The sequence below is a fragment of the Labrus bergylta genome, chromosome 22, assembly GCF_963930695.1.
Source record: "Labrus bergylta chromosome 22, fLabBer1.1, whole genome shotgun sequence".
Taxonomy (NCBI): Eukaryota; Metazoa; Chordata; class Actinopteri; order Labriformes; family Labridae; genus Labrus; species Labrus bergylta.
In genome coordinates, this window is record NC_089216.1 from 8,614,804 (window position 1) to 8,631,890 (window position 17,087).

Genomic DNA, 17,087 nt, shown 5'->3' on the forward strand with positions numbered 1-17,087 from the left:
AGCATTAGCGGCCGGTGTTTGTTGACTTGCAACGCCGCTTAGCACAACACTACAGGGGGATTCGTTACATTGTGTTCTACGGGAAATATGGCGACATCCAACTCATATAAACTCAGGTGCTCCATCCCGGGCCACGAAATGGACGTTCGGGGACTCGCAGCGGCTGTTTTTCCGGAGGGAGCTTTCGTGTCAGTGTCCAGAGACCGAACCGGAAGAGTCTGGGTACCAAACTCAAGGTAGCTAGCATTAGCCTTCTACAAGACTTTGTAATTTGCTGTGTTTTTGCTTCGATTTATTTAGTTTTTTTAAAGTCACTGCAATGTAAAGAGATTTGTTTTTGACACGCAGTTGTAGCCAGTAGGACAACAACCCTGTTTTAAGTTAACAACAAGTTGTATTTTCGTGCTTACTTTAGCAGCTAAGTTAGCTACATTTGCTAACGTGTACTCAAATCAGCTTTGTCATTTATTCAGCTGCAGCGCGCATGTTCCAGTGGTTGTGTATGAGTTAAAGTTCCCCTCATAACACCCACTTGTTCCCGCACATGTTGGCTGTTTATGAAGTGTTTCCTCTTCTTTCCTCAGCCCTGACAGAGGCTTCACAGAGATGCACTGTATGTCTGGCCACTCCAACTTTGTATCCTGTGTTTGCATGATTGCACCGAGTGAGACATATCCTCGAGGACTTATTGCCACAGGTGGAAATGATAATAACATTTGTGTGTTCACACTGGACCAACCTCAGCCCATTTTCATGCTCAAGGGTCACAAAAATACAGGTGAATGTATACATTATTTTCTTACTCATCATATTTGATCTGCTGTCATAGGGTTGGGAAATATATCGAGTTTTTAAGATATATCGATATATTTTCGAAACAAGATATAGGGTAAGACAATATCGTTAATATCGATATAGTTTATGTTGCATTAAAATAATAAAATAGAATTACTTTAATGATCCCAAACTGGGAAATTGTGGCGTTACAGCAGCAGGTTATCCAAACACACAACATGAGTAAAAACACAATGTTAGCAATCTAAACATAATATAAGATTAAATACAAAGTAAATAAGCACTAAAAATATCAAAACTAAGAATGGGAATATAGACAACCAGGATTTAATTTAGCATTACTAGTCTTAAATAGGAAGATTAAATGTAAATGTGCAAAAACAGAGTCGTAGATGGTTTTAAATTAAATATGAAAGATTATATTAAATGTGCAAAAACAGAGTTGTAAATTAAATATGGAAGATTGAATGTAAATGTGCAAGAACAGAGTCGTAAATGGTTGTAAATTAAATATGAAAGATTCAATGTAAATGTGCTAAAAACAGAGTTGTACCGGTAAATTCAATCTGGAAGATTAAATGTAAATGTGCAGAAACAGAGTTGTAAATGGACAGTATTGACATAAGTTAAAGTGCATGAGTGTAGACATATTATAAGCAGAAACTATACAATATAACGGCGAGTAGACAGACAAATGAAGTGAACATGAGTGCAGGGATAATTTGTAAATTTAACATGTGCAGAACAGATTACAGTAAGGAGAGACGGATATTATCATGATGACAGTTCTCTGCTCGCATGAGGTGAGCTGTTGTACAGAGTTATGGCCTTTGGTAAAAAAGATTTCTTGTATCTGTCCTTGTGACAGCGGAGTTGTATCAGTTACAGCGGTGTCAGGTCGCCTTTTTCTCATCTCACTGATGATGACTGACTGTCTCTCCCTCCTAACCCCGCTCCTCCTCTCTTTCTCTTTTATTGTATTTAAGGAACATTTTTATTTTATAATATTACTTTTTAAATTCACAAACAGGTATTTTAATTTTCCATGTGTTTTCACTGTTAATAAAATACATATTGATATATATCGAGTATCGCCATTCAGCTAAACAATATCGAGATAGGAGTTTTGGTCCATATCGCCCAGCCCTGTGCTGTATGCCATTATGTCATGCATCTCTTAAATCTTTCCTGTCCCAACTTACACATGCATGTATATTCTCCTCAGTTTGCACTCTGTCTTCTGGGAAGTTTGGGACACTTTTGAGTGGCTCCTGGGACACTACCGCCAAAGTCTGGCTCAATGAGAAGTGCATGATGACCTTAGAGGTAGGCTTAATGCTCTTTTCTGTTACAGGTTACTGTAATCTTTCTTAGGATCATTTTTCGTCAGACATCAAAATTGCCATCCCAGACACTGAAAATGCAATTTTCAAATGCAAAAAGAAATTAGAACTTTTCCTGAATGCCTTAGTATTGATTCTATCTATGTTTCAGTGTTGACTTTAAAGATATAATTATTTGGGGGTGACACAGCAAAATCTGTGCTTATTTCTATGCTCCAGGGCCACTCTGCAGCAGTGTGGGCAGTGGTCATCTTACCTGAACAAGGTCTTATGCTGTCTGGATCAGCAGACAAGACCATCAAACTTTGGAAAGCTGGACGATGTGAGAAGACTTATACAGGTGAGAGTTTGAAGGTGATGCACGTCTGGTGATTGTTAGCAGTTCATATGCTTTCTTGGTTATGAGCCTATGATGGAGTAGGAGGGAAATCAGCAGTAATGGTAGTTTAAAACATTCAACAGCAAATAAAATAATATGATTTATTTTGTGAAAACTGAGTATTATGTCAGCTAGTAATATTACTTTATTAAACCCTTTATCATTCAAACACTTCAGATAAGATATGTTTATTGTCTCTACAAGTACAACGAAATATTGTTGGAGCAAGCCTATAGATGCCTAATATCAGAAATATACAAATACTAAAACCAAATATTCAAATAAGAAATACAACTAAATAATACAATATAGTATACAATTAATTTGCAGGTGACAGGTATAGAATAAATATATTGCACTTAGTTATGGGGGGGCTCTGAGTCCAGGCAGTGGGAGCTTCAGTGTGGTGCAGAGAGTCAGAAGGTGGAGGAGGAAGGGACGGTGGGGCTTCGGGGGGAGGGGGGGTCTATTGGTCTTGTCTATTGGTCCTGGATCTTCAGGTTAAAACAACACTTTTTGTCCTTTAATTTCAGGGCATGAAGACTGTGTAAGAGGACTAGCAGTGATCAGCAACACTGAGTTCTTCTCTTGTAGCAACGACGCGAGTATCAGAAGGTGGCTGGTGACGGGTGAATGTGTACAGGTCTATTACAGCCACACCAACTACATCTACAGCCTGGCTGTCTTCCCAAATAACCAAGGTTTGTCCATCAATATTAATATTTAAAGTGAACAAGAGCTTTTCAAGGTCTAGGTAACAGACCGCTGCCGCTTGATTTATTTATTGAATCGGCATCCACAGTTTTTCCTGTAAGATGGTTGCTGGCTCACTCTGACTTCAGACTGATGCTTTTCCCCTAAGATTTTGTAAGCACAGGAGAGGACAGGACTTTGAGGATATGGAAGAAGGGAGAGTGCACTCAGACTATCCGCCTGCCTGCCCAGTCTGTCTGGTGCTGCTGCATTCTACCTAATGGTGATATAGCCATTGGAGCCAGGTAAAAGAACTGCAATCGGCATGCTAAGTTGTGGTCAATCCATAATCGTATAATGTATATATTCATTTTAAATATAAAAAACAAGTGAAACGACAAAGTGTGTTTATCTCCTCGCAGCTTTGATTTATGATATCATTATCTTATTCACAAATGGATATACTGTAATCCGATCAGCAGAAATCAGAAGTAGCTTTTATGCAAACCCAGATGCTTCTCCTCTGCCCACAGTGATGGTATTATTCGCGTGTTTACTGAAGCTGAGGACCGCATGGCCAGCATAGAGGACCTGCAGGCCTTCGAGGATGAACTCTCTAAAGCCACTATTGACCCAAAGACTGGCGATCTAGGAGACATCAAACTGGAGGACCTTCCTGGGAGAGAACACCTTGACGAGCCTGGTTAGAAAATAGGCGGCCATTTATTTAATCTAGATGTTTAACAGCACATCCGAGATGGCGTCAGTATGTTTCTTATTTGTATTATTTCCTCCAGGAAATCGTGACGGACAGACGCGGCTGATTAAAGAGGACGACAAAGTGGAGGCGTATCAGTGGAGCGTCAGTGACGGCCGCTGGATGAAAATTGGCGATGTCGTTGGGGGCTCCAACCAACAAACCTCCAAGAGTGTGATGTATGAAGGAAAGGTAAGACCAGAAGCTTACTAACAAGGCAAATCATGCACACACACGGTAAAACATTTTCTTTAAGACTCCTTATCTCCCCACAGGAATACGACTACGTCTTCACCATCGATGTGAATGAGGGAGGGCCGTCCATGAAGCTGCCTTACAACGTGTCAGAGGACCCCTGGCTTACAGCCCATAACTTTTTGCAGAAGAATGATCTCAGCCCCATGTTTCTCGACCAGGTTGCCAATTTTATCATCCAAAACACCAAAGGTCACGTGGTGGGTCCAGAGCAGCCGGCTGGTGGCGACCCCTTGACTGGTGAGGCCTAAAAATGTATATTTTTCTAATCAATATCAATATGTAAACGTTATGAGGCTTAATGTACATTTTTCTCAATGTTTGTTTTCTCTTTATTGTCAGGAGGAGCTAGGTATATCCCTGGGGCTTCTGATGAAAGGTCGGCCTTTGGAGCAGACCCCTTCACAGGTACCAGGATGTTCATTTAAAGATTTGTCACGATCTTACAACCACAAGAGATGCTTTTTTCACAGCTAAGTTCCCACCAACAGGCTCTGGTCGCTACATCCCGGGGTCCGGTCCCAATCCAAGTGCTCCTGTTGGTGTAGCAGATCCCTTCACAGGTGAGTGATAACTAATGGAATGTCTTACTTTTTGCACATTGAAGTGATAAACTAAACCAGCTGGTAAGTAAGTAGTAGGCCTATGGACACATTTCTCCTCAATAAAACAAGGTAGAAGACAGCGTGTTTTCATGTAATCTATCTATTCTGCAGGAGGAGGTGCCTACTCTTCAGCGGCTCTCAGACAGAAGGCAACCAACATCTATTTCCCCAAGACTGATGGTGTGACCTTTGAGCAAGCCAATACACCACAGATCATTGGTGAGCATTGTTTTTAAGTGAAGTGGCTAGGACATAGTAAAAGGGATGTCCATAAACCATTTAGGAGTCAATATTAGATTCAAAATCCAATGGTAAGTTGTTGTGACTCTTTGTGCACTGTCAGTAAAATACCTGTTTGTGAGTGTTTTGCTGAGCTGTAAAGTTAAAAGTTGTATTCAGATTATTTGTTGTTTATTCTACCAAAAGGCCTTTCCCTCAGTTCATTTACATTTACTTGCCATATCATTTCAACAATGCCTTCTTCCCTATAACAGCCAAGCTGAAGGAGCTGAATGGAGGTGCCCCTCAGGAGCACCAGCTTTCCGAAGAAATCCTGGAAAGTGTGGAGAGGCTGCTGATGTCTGTGTGTGAGCCCTGCTCCTCCAAGTCTCCCCTAACCATCCAACAGATCAACCTGCTCTGGAAGGCCTCGCACTGGCCAGAAGGTACAACAGAACGCTTTGTTTTAAGGGTTTTATTTCTTTCTGTTTTAATGTATTTAAGTACTGAAGGAGGCCAAAATGCTTCAGCAAAACTTGTAGTATGAAGATCAACTTTATAAACAAATTAGACCGTCACGTTTCGACCTTTGGCCTTCATCAGGGTCATCCTGTTTTAATGTATTTGACATTTTTTGAAATCAAGTATTTTATTTTCAATAGCAGAGGTTAAATTGAATACCACAGTAAATAATTTCCCAATACAGGCGCATCTTCTTTGTGCCTCCATTCTTAAGCCCTTCCCATTCCTAACTGTAAGAAACATTGGTAGAAATGTATCTTAAAGACTTGTATTTAAATGTTTTGAAAAATAATTTGATTTAAGGTTCTTGAGTTCCAAACGGTTTACTTACCAATCTCCCCTTTCCTTTCTCCTGGACTCCAGACATTGTGTTTCCCGTCTTGGACATTATGAGGCTTGCCGTGAGACACCCCCAGGTTAATGAGAGCCTCTGTGGCGAGGCAGAGGGAGTCCAGTTGTGCAACCACCTGCTGAGCCTGATGAGGCCTGAGGGGCGTCCTGCCAACCAGATGCTAGCCCTGCGGACTCTGTGTAACTGCTTTAGTGGCCGGAACGGTCGAGCTCTCCTCATGGCTCAGCGTGAAACGGTGCTATCACGTGCTGCTGAGTTGGCCTCTGTCTGCAATAAGAACATCCACATTGCCCTGGCCACTTTGGTGCTTAACTACGCTAGCTGCCTGCACAGCCAACCAGATCTGGAGGCAAAGGCCCAGTGCCTGTCAGTGGCCAGCCGAGCTTTGGAGACCATTCAAGACAAGGAGGCTGTTTTTAGGCTGCTGGTGGCCTTGGGAACAACTGTGGCCTCAGACCAGACAGCCAAGGACCTGGCTCGCTCCCTGGGGGTCAACTCTCAGATTTCCAAGTACTCGTCAGTGTCTGATCCGTCTAAGGTGGCTGAGTGCTGCCAGCTAGTTTTAAAAGAACTACAATGATGTAAATGATTAGAAGAAAAAAAGAGCACTTGTTTCTTACTGATCTGCTTTATCAGTTGTGGTGGAGACTTAAATAATTGGATGTTCTACAATAAAAAAGGAGAAATTAAAAATCTGCATGAGCGAAGCCTTTTTTATTACTGCTGATCTATAGATACATTAGTCTTGGGACCTACGGGTACATCATGATAACAGCATGTTGTGACAGTCCAGATGGCTAGATGAGAATGCTCCTTGCAGGTGAAACACTTTTATATGAGATACAAAACAATAATGTAGCTAAGCTTGGTAAAAGTCCATTTCCATTGGTTTATTAACAATTTAAATCAGCCGGATGCTGTAGACATGACAAAAGGGCACCATCTTCACACATTTGAATGATGTGGTCTTCTCATAACTAATAATTATATGATATATATCTAGAATTTTTTTAGCACGACTAATATAACAATGCAGACAATGCATTCGTTGAGAAATTGTATTCTGAGAGCTAAAAGATGAGCAGCTGTTATAATTTCTGAGTCCTTTAACACGGTTACAGGTAACACAATTAACTGCAACTGTCTTTTTCTGCATTGCAAAAATGTTTTACAGTGGAATATCACATTAAAGTTTTTCATACACTGCTACAAGGTGGTATGTTTAAATTGGTCATACAAATGTACCGTAAATGGGACGCCTAAGTTCCTTTTTTTTTTTTTAAAAAGGAACAACTTGTGTATATATCATGTTTTTTATCACTATAGTTCTTCAATAACTTAAATAGTCTGATCACTTTATAATGCCTGGATGAAGACTCCACCATTTGAATTTATAAATTGACATGTTTGGGATTTGGACCCTTTACCTTTGCATCCCCTCATCCCTGAACAGGTAGTCCAGACAAGTTTTTGATTCACAAACTTTTAGTGATTTGTAGAGTCATGAGAGCAACCCATCCGGGTGCTTTGCCCAAACGACGCCGGCCCCGCCCCAAAACTGCAAGTATGAGCCTTTAAATCTGATGACCTGTGATGTACATGGTTAATTTTACACCGTTATGATGTCAGAAATGTCACATTTTAAATGTTTATATCACTGGCCATCAGATTTAGTCTCATACTTTAAGTTTTAAAGTACGGTTTTTATTTTTTAAGACATTAAATCGGTAAAGACCCCAACTTGTCCATTAACCGCAATTCATTCAGATGGAATGATTTCACCCTAAAGGGGGCGGGGTCGGCATCGTTTGGGCAAAGTACCCGGATGGGGAGGAAGTACTTGTTAACAACATCCGGGTGCTCATTATAAAAATTGGCGGTCGCGGTTGTTGCTTGTAGTCCTAATACTCCTGACTACAATTGGGGGAAAAATAAGCTTTAACAAATGTGAGCGCATACTAAATGTAACCAAATCGATAGTTAAAACAAATGTTACTATAGTTGTTTGGTTTCTGTTTGTTTGAAAACAGCTTCTTTAATGTATGTGGACAAACTTGAAACAAAAGTTCGGAGGCTAACTTTGTCGCTAGCAGTTTAAGCTAGCTGGTTATCCGTGAGCTTTTGATCACTTCGCCGGATTTACCTCCCGAATAATGGCGAACCCGATGTTAGTGCAGAAAAAGAATGGCAAGTATTTGTGGTTTGCTCTTCTCGGGCTCGGATTTCAACCAGACACTGGGATGTCGTCAATCGCCGGCAAAACCAACATTAACATCAAACACATCAACCTGGGACCGTGAGTGTGCTTTACTGATCATAACAACTCAGTGAGACTCATGTGCATGTTAGCGGTACTAAACTCCTCAACAAAAAAAAAAGTTTGGAAACATTAATTTGGTCACTTTAATAATGCTAATTGGTGTTGTATTGTATATCTTTGGAAAGCCTGATTAGTCACCTTTACAACCAGGTATAACTTGTAAAGATCGTGCATGTTTAATGTTTCACTGAAGCTTTATCAAAAAGTTAAAACAGAACATAGATATCGACAAGCAATTGTGTTTTTCTGATTGTTTGCACTGCTTATTTAGTCGGTCTGAATGCTAAAATCGTCTGTGAATTCACAATTTAAAGCTGATATTTAAATAGTAAATTAATGCCCACGGAACCCCCTTAGGAGGTTTGGATCCATCTCACCTTTTTCATTCCTGATGAGTTTGCACCCCTGTGATTAGTCACCTTTACAACCATGTTTAACTTGTAAAGATTGTGCAATGTGAAACACAGCTGTATGTGTGGGTAGAGCACTACACTTCATTCATTGAACACTGTCAGGGACCTCAGTAGCGTTTGGATGATCCATACGAGGCCACAACAGCTTGGACCCTCCTCTTGGGGTGGCATCCCATTCCTCAACCAGGAGTGGTTGTGTTGGTCACGCCCAAGATGATCCCACAAGTGCTGTCAATCATGTGCCAGTCATACACCTGTAACTAACACACACACCTGGCAGCACTTGAAGCGCCAATATAATAGAATTACTTTATTGATCCCAAACTGGGAAATTGTGGCGTTACAGCAGCAGGTTGTCCAAACACACAACATGAGTAAAAAACACAATGTTAGCAAATCTAAACATGATATAATATTAAATACAAAGTAAATAAGCAATAAAAATATCAAAACTAAGAATGTGAATATATACAACCAGGATTTAACTTAGCATTCCTAGTCTTAAATAGGAAGATTAAATATGGAAGATTAAATGTGCAAAAACAGAGTCATAAATGGACAGTATTGACATAAGTTAAAGTGCATGAGTGCAGACATGTTATAAGCAGAAACTATACAATATAAAGACGAGTAGACAGACAAATGAAGTGAACATGAGTGCAGGGATAATTTGTAAATTTAACATGTGCAGAACAGATTACAGTAAGGAGAGACAGATATTATCATGATGACAGTTCTCTGCTCGCAAGAGGTGAGCTGTTGTACAGAGTAGTGAAATTGCAGGGGATTTTGGCCCTTTTTTTTTTTTTTTTTTTTTTTTTAAGAGCGCTACTCACATTTAGCTGTGCTGCTCATTCCACGAATGCACGATCCTTACAAGTTATACCTCGTTGTAAAGGTGACTAATCAGGCTTTCCAACGATATATAATATACAACACCAATTGGTATTATTAAAGGGGTGAAATAAGTGACCGAAGTAATGTTTCCAAACTTTTTTTTTGAGGAGTTTATATTTCATTTAAAGTTACATTGACGTTGTTATTGACATGGCTCTTGATTTTTAGCTTAAGTTTAACTTGGTTGAATGTTATTTGATGGCAAACAGGAATATGTTCGACAAACCAAACAAGGACGCCTTCTACATAGTGACACATTTCCTGTTGTTAAAACTCAACCCATCACGATTCAATGAGGCATTCAGGTAAGGGAAAAAAGGAATGATCAACTATTGACATTCATTGGCAACCGTCCCCATGACAGTCCCTAGCATTTGTGACTATAATGAGCTTTTTGTTTTGGGTTAGGCACTGCTGGCCGGTTTTGAATCAGAAAGCAGATGTTGAATTCCGCAAAGTTACTTGTGCCTGGCTACGAGAAATAATGGTAAGAAACTCCCCAGCTATGCACTCAACATTTGGATAGAATTTACATCTATTCTTTATTTGTTGCTTTATTTCTTTTGGCTTTACTTTCACTCGTGTGCTTTCCCCTTAGAAGCTTACCTGAAAGACTTTTGTGCACAGCTTTTGTAAAACCATAAGTGAAATAAATCCACATGAAATGAAGGTAACATTGTATTATGATAGATATACTATTTATTTAGAACACCCATCTGCAATGAATAAATCAATATTGCTATTTGCTCTTGTCATGTAGAAAATCATTTGGGTGAACTCTGCATCATTCTGTCTTCGTGTTATATTTACTGTGAAATGCAGACATGTTAGCAATCTCTAGCTTGAGGCTAATGCTGTCTCTCTTTTGTTGCAAGAACAAATTTCCTTCCTAAAATATTTTTTATTCTCAAATGCTGCTTCTGCCATCAAGTATTCCACTAAATTTAATGGTAAGTTGACCTTTTTTTTTTTTTTTTTCAAACTGTGTAGGATGAAACTGCAAATGCAGGATCCAAAGTGGTAGCATCCTTGTTCCTGTCACCTGGAGGTCCCAAGTTTGTCAGCTTGATGCTTCATCTGGCCAATTATGTCATGCTGCAGGAAATGAAGACATTCACCACAGGTCTGTCCACTTAGGAAATCTTTTTTTTTTTGATACCAATAGCTTGTGTGCACAATTTGTAGATCAGCATAGCAACATTACATTGTATTTAATGTATTTGCCTCTAAGTTAGCGTCAATTAATCTTGAATATTGTCATCATTAGATGACAGCTGGGTTCCTGAGGGTGCAGCTATGCCGGCTTCTTCCTTTGACATGGCAGTGAAGCGACACAATCTAACCCATTCCAGGTTTTTAAAAGCTGCCGTGGACCAGGATCGTTTTCTTCATGAGTACCAGAAACGAGCCCAGTAAGTCCTTGAAGTTCCATCTTGGCACCTCTGCAGTCAGAGATGATGTGTTATATTTACAGCTGTAGCAACAGGTTGTTGCAAGGCAGCCTTCTCTCACTACAGAAGCCTTTGGTTTTTATACTTGTCTTTGCGTCAAATGTTCTGTCTTAAAGTTGGGCATTTCATTAAGACAAAAATATGAGCTGTAATAAAACATGAAATTTGGATTTTGTGGCAATTCCACATTGCAACCTATGGACAACCACTCCCCTCACCCTTTCATTTCAAACATGCAAGAGAACCTACTGTGGTTGCTAATACTAAATGAATTTAGTGTTTCCAATTAACTTAAGTCAACTACATCATACCCAGTACCAGATATCCTTCTATTTATAGTTTCATTTTGCAGTTTGTAGGACTTTTGCATTTTTGTGCGCCACAATCCTTTTCCCAGCAAAGATGGGACACATCAACAGAGTTACCACGTGCATCTTTGGAAAGCTCAGCAATTTGTTTATCTAAGGTAACGATGTTGTCAACAATATTCTGTTTGCTATGGTCTGCAGCTGATGCAAGAGCAAACATGTCAAAAGTCAAGGACCAACACCATGCATACTGCACTCATGCAGTATGCAAATTCAAGAATTTGCATACTGCAATTCAAGAAGAATTTTCTTATTGTTACCAAATATGTTGCTTTGTCTTTTCAGTTATGGTTTTTTTTTTTAATTTATCTTACTTTGAATATTAAATGTACAAATAATGACCTTTTCTTTAAACACTCTTATGTTTTAATTGCAGATGAGTGCTCTTGATGTTGTTTCATTGGCTTATTGTTTGAGGCCTTGTCTGTGTGAACTGATTGTATTCACGCCATTGTTCATTTGGGGTCAGTTGATTGCAGCTGGAGTAGTTCACAATTTGAAGCGAATACAGCACAGATGAAACCCATTTCATTAACGATGGCTCAGCTCCATCAAGTGTACCAAGATGCAAAGCCACTGCTGCCATTATCAGCCATTGTTTTTGCAAGTGGATAATTTGATTCTACTACTTTTTGGTCAATTTTAAATCTTCTTCTTTTGTTCCCCCCCTCTTTCGAAAGGATCCTTGTGAAATCAAAGAAGGAAGCTGGAGAAGAGTGTGCCAAATACGATGAGCTACTCAAGTATGTATGACTTTATGGTTTTTGAGTCTTTTGACTTGTGTGTTTTTGGTTTGTTAACAATACTTTTTACTTTCAGGCGTTTTAGCGGTGATTCTACAGAAGCGGAAACGTCTACAGCTGAGAAGACACAAAAGGTAAGTGATGTTTTGTTTTTAAAGCCTAAATGAAACTCAAGACATAGTTTTGACTCCACTTGGACTAATGGGGAAATGCAGAACTGACCTGATGCGTATTGTCATACCTTTTTTTTTGAATACGATTTTCCAGAAGTGTGTGGTGTTAAATATCTGAACCAAAATGTGTTTTGGAAAGAAGTAGCTCTGTACTGAGACGTGTTTAATGTTCAAAGAGCTCACTTACAATATTTGGTTATCCCAAGGTACGCTCCCTGTGGTCGACTGTTGATGAAATGCTGTCAACCACTAAAGAGGAGCAGCAGGCAGTGGGAAGTGTTTTGAAGGGGGATGTAGATCGACACGTACTGGATGGAACGAATAGAGTACTCAAAATTCCCCGGACGCTGCTGGAGAGAGTTGAACAGCTCCCAAACCAGGTGAGGGATAGAAGTTAACTGATATTGTCCCGAGCGATGTAAAGTTATTGTTCATTGAACAATTGAGTCTGTTCTTTCAGGTTTCTTTCAACATTTCAGTGTTACTTTAGGCTTATCCGGCATCATTGGTTGCACAACACTTTCAATGCTAATGAAAACTGTGGTCATGACTGAGCCCACGTTGTGATGACTGAGCCTTTTCAATCCGAGCTTTCACTGATTGCGATGGTTCCTGTTTCCCAGTTGAGTTCAGGGAATGTGTACGAGGCCGGCCAGCTGAACCTCCTGTGTGTGTTTGAGCTGACGAACCACGCGCTGCACCTCTTGAGGGAGGCGCAATCTCGGGTCTCTAACGCCCCAAAGCCCCGGCTCAGTGCAGAGCCTCTGCAGGAGAAGTGTCAGCAGATGGCCCGTGTGCTGCAGGAGCTCCACCTCATCAGGTATACACAGAGCCACACTCTATTTCCAGAAGGATGCACTTTCTCCTACCTTTTTTTTTTTTTTATGGTGCTGCAACATTACGTGATGTATTGGTAGGAACTAAAATATCCCTCAAATCTTGGTGGTTTAGAGACTCTAATAGCTTTTAATTTTCTCACAGGCAGACAATTTCCAAGGAAGGAATTCCTGAGGTTAGGAGTAACATCGGGGAGTTGGATGCCGAGTGGGACAAGAAGTGGATGCAAACCCTGAAAGAAACACCACTAGTATCTTTCCTGAATGAAGATCCGGTGAGTTGTCCTTTTTGATTTTTTTTTTTTTTGATCTCATTCAACCCCAAATCTTCCACATTGACAGTAAAGTCATATACAGTATATGTGTTTTGCCAAATACCAAACAAGACGGCATGACTTTGTTCTGTTGCTGCAGTTATGAATCCAGCCGCAGTGAATCAAAAGGCTTTTCACTGTCGATGCATTGCTAACTTTATGATACGTCTGGTGTTTTTTAGGCTCTGGGCTTCCTCTCACCAATGGCTCCACTGTCTTTTGAACCAGCTACTGATGCCTCTTACACGAGTGGCATCTTCTCCCAGTTTCCTGCATCACTTCTTGGTGGGCAAAATGATATGAATGAGAACATGCATAATGTGTTTTTAAATAGGATCTATGGAAAAAGATTTTTTTTTTTAATTTCTTACAATGCTGCTTTTATTTTTCAGAGGAGAAGCCTGCAGAGAGTAAATCACATGACGGATTACATGACACTTCTTTTAACCAGAGCAGGTAATGTCAACAGCCATGAAGAGAAGTCTTCTTGTTTGTCATTATTGTCTTTTGAATGGGAGGCAGATACATTGGCAGTGCTAAGCCTTGCTCTGTCCGTCACAAGTCCTCCCTACAGCATAAGAGCTCTCTGATGACCGTGGCGAATTGAGAGAAATCGCCACGGACAGATACGGAGCTGACACTCTGAGTTTTATACGCAACAAAGTTCCAAATATGTTTTGCCATGTACCAGAAATAAGCTTGCATAGTTTATAAAGCAGAGGACATGTGTCTCTGCATTAAAGCCTGAAGTGTTAAGGCTTGATTGAATACTTGGAGCATGTCAAACAGATTGTCTTTTCATTCTAGGAGCTTGACTTGAACATTACTCTACACTCTGCTGAGAAACAATTGAATGGAGTGAAGATGTAGGGCAGTGTGCCAACTTCATGCAGGTTTTTGGCACTGAGTCAAGGCCACATAGCTGGAAGTTATCAGCTACTTTTAGAAGCTCTATGATGCTTTCACTGTTCCTGAGCTGTACTACACTGTGATGAAAATGTGATATGGGGCAAAACAGACTTAAATGTTAAGTCTGTTTAACACGACATGTTTTTTTTTTTCTGGAATCAGCTCTTATCCTACGGCAGCTGAAAGGATCGAAAGTCCTGATGTCACCACTGCAGCATCATCTCAAGCAAACACCTCTCTTGACTGGCTGTTTGACACACCTCCTGCTCCTCCTGCTGTATCTCCATCTGTAGCACCACCTCAGGTTAGTAATGAGCTTGAGAATTCTGTTTTTTTTTTTTGTTTTTTTTTTAAAGTAAAGTGCATTTGCTCAACCTTTTGAATGTCTGTGCATAAAATCCTACATCAACATACTAACAAAGGTGTCCTTGTTTTCAGGCCAGTGTGAGGAAAACAGCCCACGTTCAACCGAAGACTTCTTCCAAAAGACACAAGGCTCAAATACTCAATATGGAGTGTGATAACCTTGCTGACCAGGTATAGCACTGACTGTTAAGGTCATAAAGAATTATGAATGCTAGCCTTTTACAGCTGCTGAAAGATTGCCAGTTTAAGGCAGGTTATTTAAACCCTTGTTACCCTGCTTCTGTGTTGTGTAATGCACCGACCGCATGGTGGGGTGGAATTGATCCACCATCGGCGGTAATAACAGATGTAACAGGGGATGACACGGTGTCTGTTTAATGTTAGAACCAGCAGGACGGATTAGTGCTGTGTGTATGTGGAGCTCGCCCTGTGTGTTCACAGGCTGTGCTACTCAAGCTCTCCCAGCACTGTAAGACGGTTTGAGATCACGCACTGGGACACCAATACTACGCTGTTTAGGATGCTATGTATAGCACAGAGGCATGACTGCAGAGCGTCATTAGGGCCTTGATGTGGAATGGCAATCTGTAAGCGGCTTATTTAACTTGGAAAAAAAAATAGTAAAGACAACTAGTTAATGGTACGAGTCTGTGTTTTCTTTTTAAACCTCTAACACTGTGTGTATGTTAGTTTGCAGATGCTGTGACTACGACCAGTCCGACAGACGGCAGGGTCAAAGGGCGTGACTTGGAGAGCCTCTTGAGCACTCTTCATAGAGATCCCTTCTCCACAAAAAAGCAGCTGCCCCGAACACCTGAGAGCCTAAGTAAGTTTTCTTTTGCATCAGATCTCACCCTTAATTTAAGGTTGGTTCTATTCACATGTAAGATTATGTTGAGCAGCATCAGGGTTGCCTCAAACAATGCATTCTGAGTTTAAGAAATAACTGTCATTGTTGGAGATCTGCATTTCCCATTGTCTCTGTGTCAGCTTCTGAACTCGTTTTCACTTTTCTTTAGTTATGGATGTGAAGAACTCCTGGCGTAAGGCACTTCAGGAAGACAAAGCTGAGAAAATGGGACATTCAGCAACATTTGAAGACAGTGTGATGGGGCGACTCACCCCCCTTGATGAGCCTCGCAATGTCTTGCTGAGCCCAGATTCTTCCTCCAAGAGTTTCACTTGCAGTATGAAACCTATATCAACAAGCGGAGAGGTTAAAACCACTCTGCTGTGGGACACCTTCAACACGGAGGCCCTCGACAGCCCGAGCGGCACAGGCAGCAGTGCGGTCCAGTTCAGCCTCGAGCACGAAACGCTCCCCGAAATGCCGAGCTGTGACAGTCTGCTGAGCCTCGACGATGAAGAATTAGACATGAAGAGTGAGGATGAAGATGATTTCCTAATCCCTGCCCTTAAGAGTCAGGAGAAGCGGTCGCCCCTTGCCACACTTCACCTGAGTCAGCAGGCGTGTGCCGACGGTTCCTTAATGGACAGAAGGAAGAGGACTCCTGAGTGTCTTCTAACGGGTCACATGAGCCCAAGTTTGGACAAAGACTGGCTTATGGAGCCTGCTAAATCAAATGACGCCACAGACAAGGTTTTCTCCCTGGACTTGGACACACTGGAGACGCCGTCGCCAGCCAAAAAGCAGGAGTACGGCCTCCCAAAACTGATCACATTCTCCCCAATAGATGACATGAAGTGTTAAATACATTCCTCAGAGAACCCCCATTTCCAGCCTTGACTGTCTTAAACTGATATTTGATTTTTAAGAAAAGTTTGCACATTGATGTTAAATAACTAACTAAATATAGTAAATATGTTTAATTTTAAAAAGTAGACATGAACTGCTTAATAAAATTGTAAAGTGTCATTTTTTTTTTTTTTGTAAATATTTGCAATTCCTAGCTTCATATTGTTTCTTGTGCTGAAGAAGGATCTCTCATCAAATCTTCCTTTTTAAAATGTGGGAATATAGTCCACTGTATTCAACAAAGCTTGTCTGCATCTTCCCATTTACATTGCACTTTTATCATGGTTGAATTTAAATCACCTCCGATGTGAGAAAAGAAACAGCTCAGTTGGTTTGATGAAAAGAATATAATTTGTAATATTTTTTAAAATAAAAATGTAATGCAAACATTCACTGTTCCTTGATAGCTTTTTCTTTCCTTGTAATTTAAGCTGCAGGTTGAACTAAAGTTAGACTGTTGGACACCACATTAACCCTCAGCGTTGCAGTGTTCATAAATCAATATTGAAAAAAGGTTAAATATTTCTCCTTATTGGATATTTGATGACGAGAGTTTTAACCACAAGAAAACGTGTTGCATCGTCACTACAGAATTGCGTAAATTCAAATAAACTGGTTTTC

At 40.4% G+C, this 17,087-nt stretch overlaps 2 protein-coding genes and 1 non-coding gene across 3 annotated transcripts; all 3 read left to right on the top strand.

Moving 5' to 3' along the window:
- Positions 1-6,617, top strand: plaa (phospholipase A2-activating protein). The gene is made up of 14 exons (XM_020630477.3): positions 1-236; positions 585-778; positions 2,021-2,121; positions 2,358-2,478; positions 3,051-3,218; positions 3,380-3,515; positions 3,744-3,913; positions 4,008-4,159; positions 4,243-4,462; positions 4,565-4,630; positions 4,714-4,785; positions 4,939-5,046; positions 5,322-5,492; positions 5,932-6,617. The coding sequence occupies exons 1-14, from the start codon at positions 88-90 to the stop codon at positions 6,498-6,500; spliced, it is 2,397 nt and encodes a 798-aa protein (XP_020486133.2). The 5' UTR covers positions 1-87; the 3' UTR covers positions 6,501-6,617.
- Positions 6,618-7,782: 1,165 nt separating this feature from the next.
- Positions 7,783-16,857, top strand: haus6 (HAUS augmin-like complex, subunit 6). Its single transcript, XM_065950451.1, has 16 exons — positions 7,783-8,216; positions 9,760-9,855; positions 9,959-10,037; positions 10,541-10,673; positions 10,818-10,962; positions 12,050-12,112; positions 12,189-12,246; positions 12,492-12,665; positions 12,909-13,105; positions 13,267-13,396; positions 13,618-13,720; positions 13,828-13,891; positions 14,507-14,648; positions 14,783-14,881; positions 15,401-15,536; positions 15,730-16,857. Exons 1-16 carry the CDS (start codon positions 8,074-8,076, stop codon positions 16,419-16,421), a joined length of 2,454 nt encoding a protein of 817 aa, XP_065806523.1. The 5' UTR covers positions 7,783-8,073; the 3' UTR covers positions 16,422-16,857.
- On the top strand, positions 13,948-14,078 carry LOC114920152 (small Cajal body-specific RNA 8). The gene has a single exon (XR_003808462.1). It is a non-coding gene; the product is annotated as a small Cajal body-specific RNA 8 (non-coding RNA).
- Positions 16,858-17,087: the final 230 nt, after the last annotated feature.

Bases quoted from the DNA above. Each gene is read 5' to 3' on its own strand.
- haus6 (XM_065950451.1), top strand. From the start codon at position 8,074: ATGGCGAACCCGATGTTAGTGCAGAAAAAGAATGGCAAGTATTTGTGG. The intron at 12,247-12,491 runs GTAAGTGATGTT...GGTTATCCCAAG, and splicing joins CAGCTGAGAAGACACAAAAG to GTACGCTCCCTGTGGTCGAC. The intron at 13,721-13,827 runs GTGGGCAAAATG...TTTATTTTTCAG, and splicing joins GTTTCCTGCATCACTTCTTG to AGGAGAAGCCTGCAGAGAGT.
- plaa (XM_020630477.3), top strand. From the start codon at position 88: ATGGCGACATCCAACTCATATAAACTCAGGTGCTCCATCCCGGGCCAC. The intron at 2,122-2,357 runs GTAGGCTTAATG...TCTATGCTCCAG, and splicing joins AGTGCATGATGACCTTAGAG to GGCCACTCTGCAGCAGTGTG. The intron at 3,219-3,379 runs GTTTGTCCATCA...TTTTCCCCTAAG, and splicing joins TGTCTTCCCAAATAACCAAG to ATTTTGTAAGCACAGGAGAG.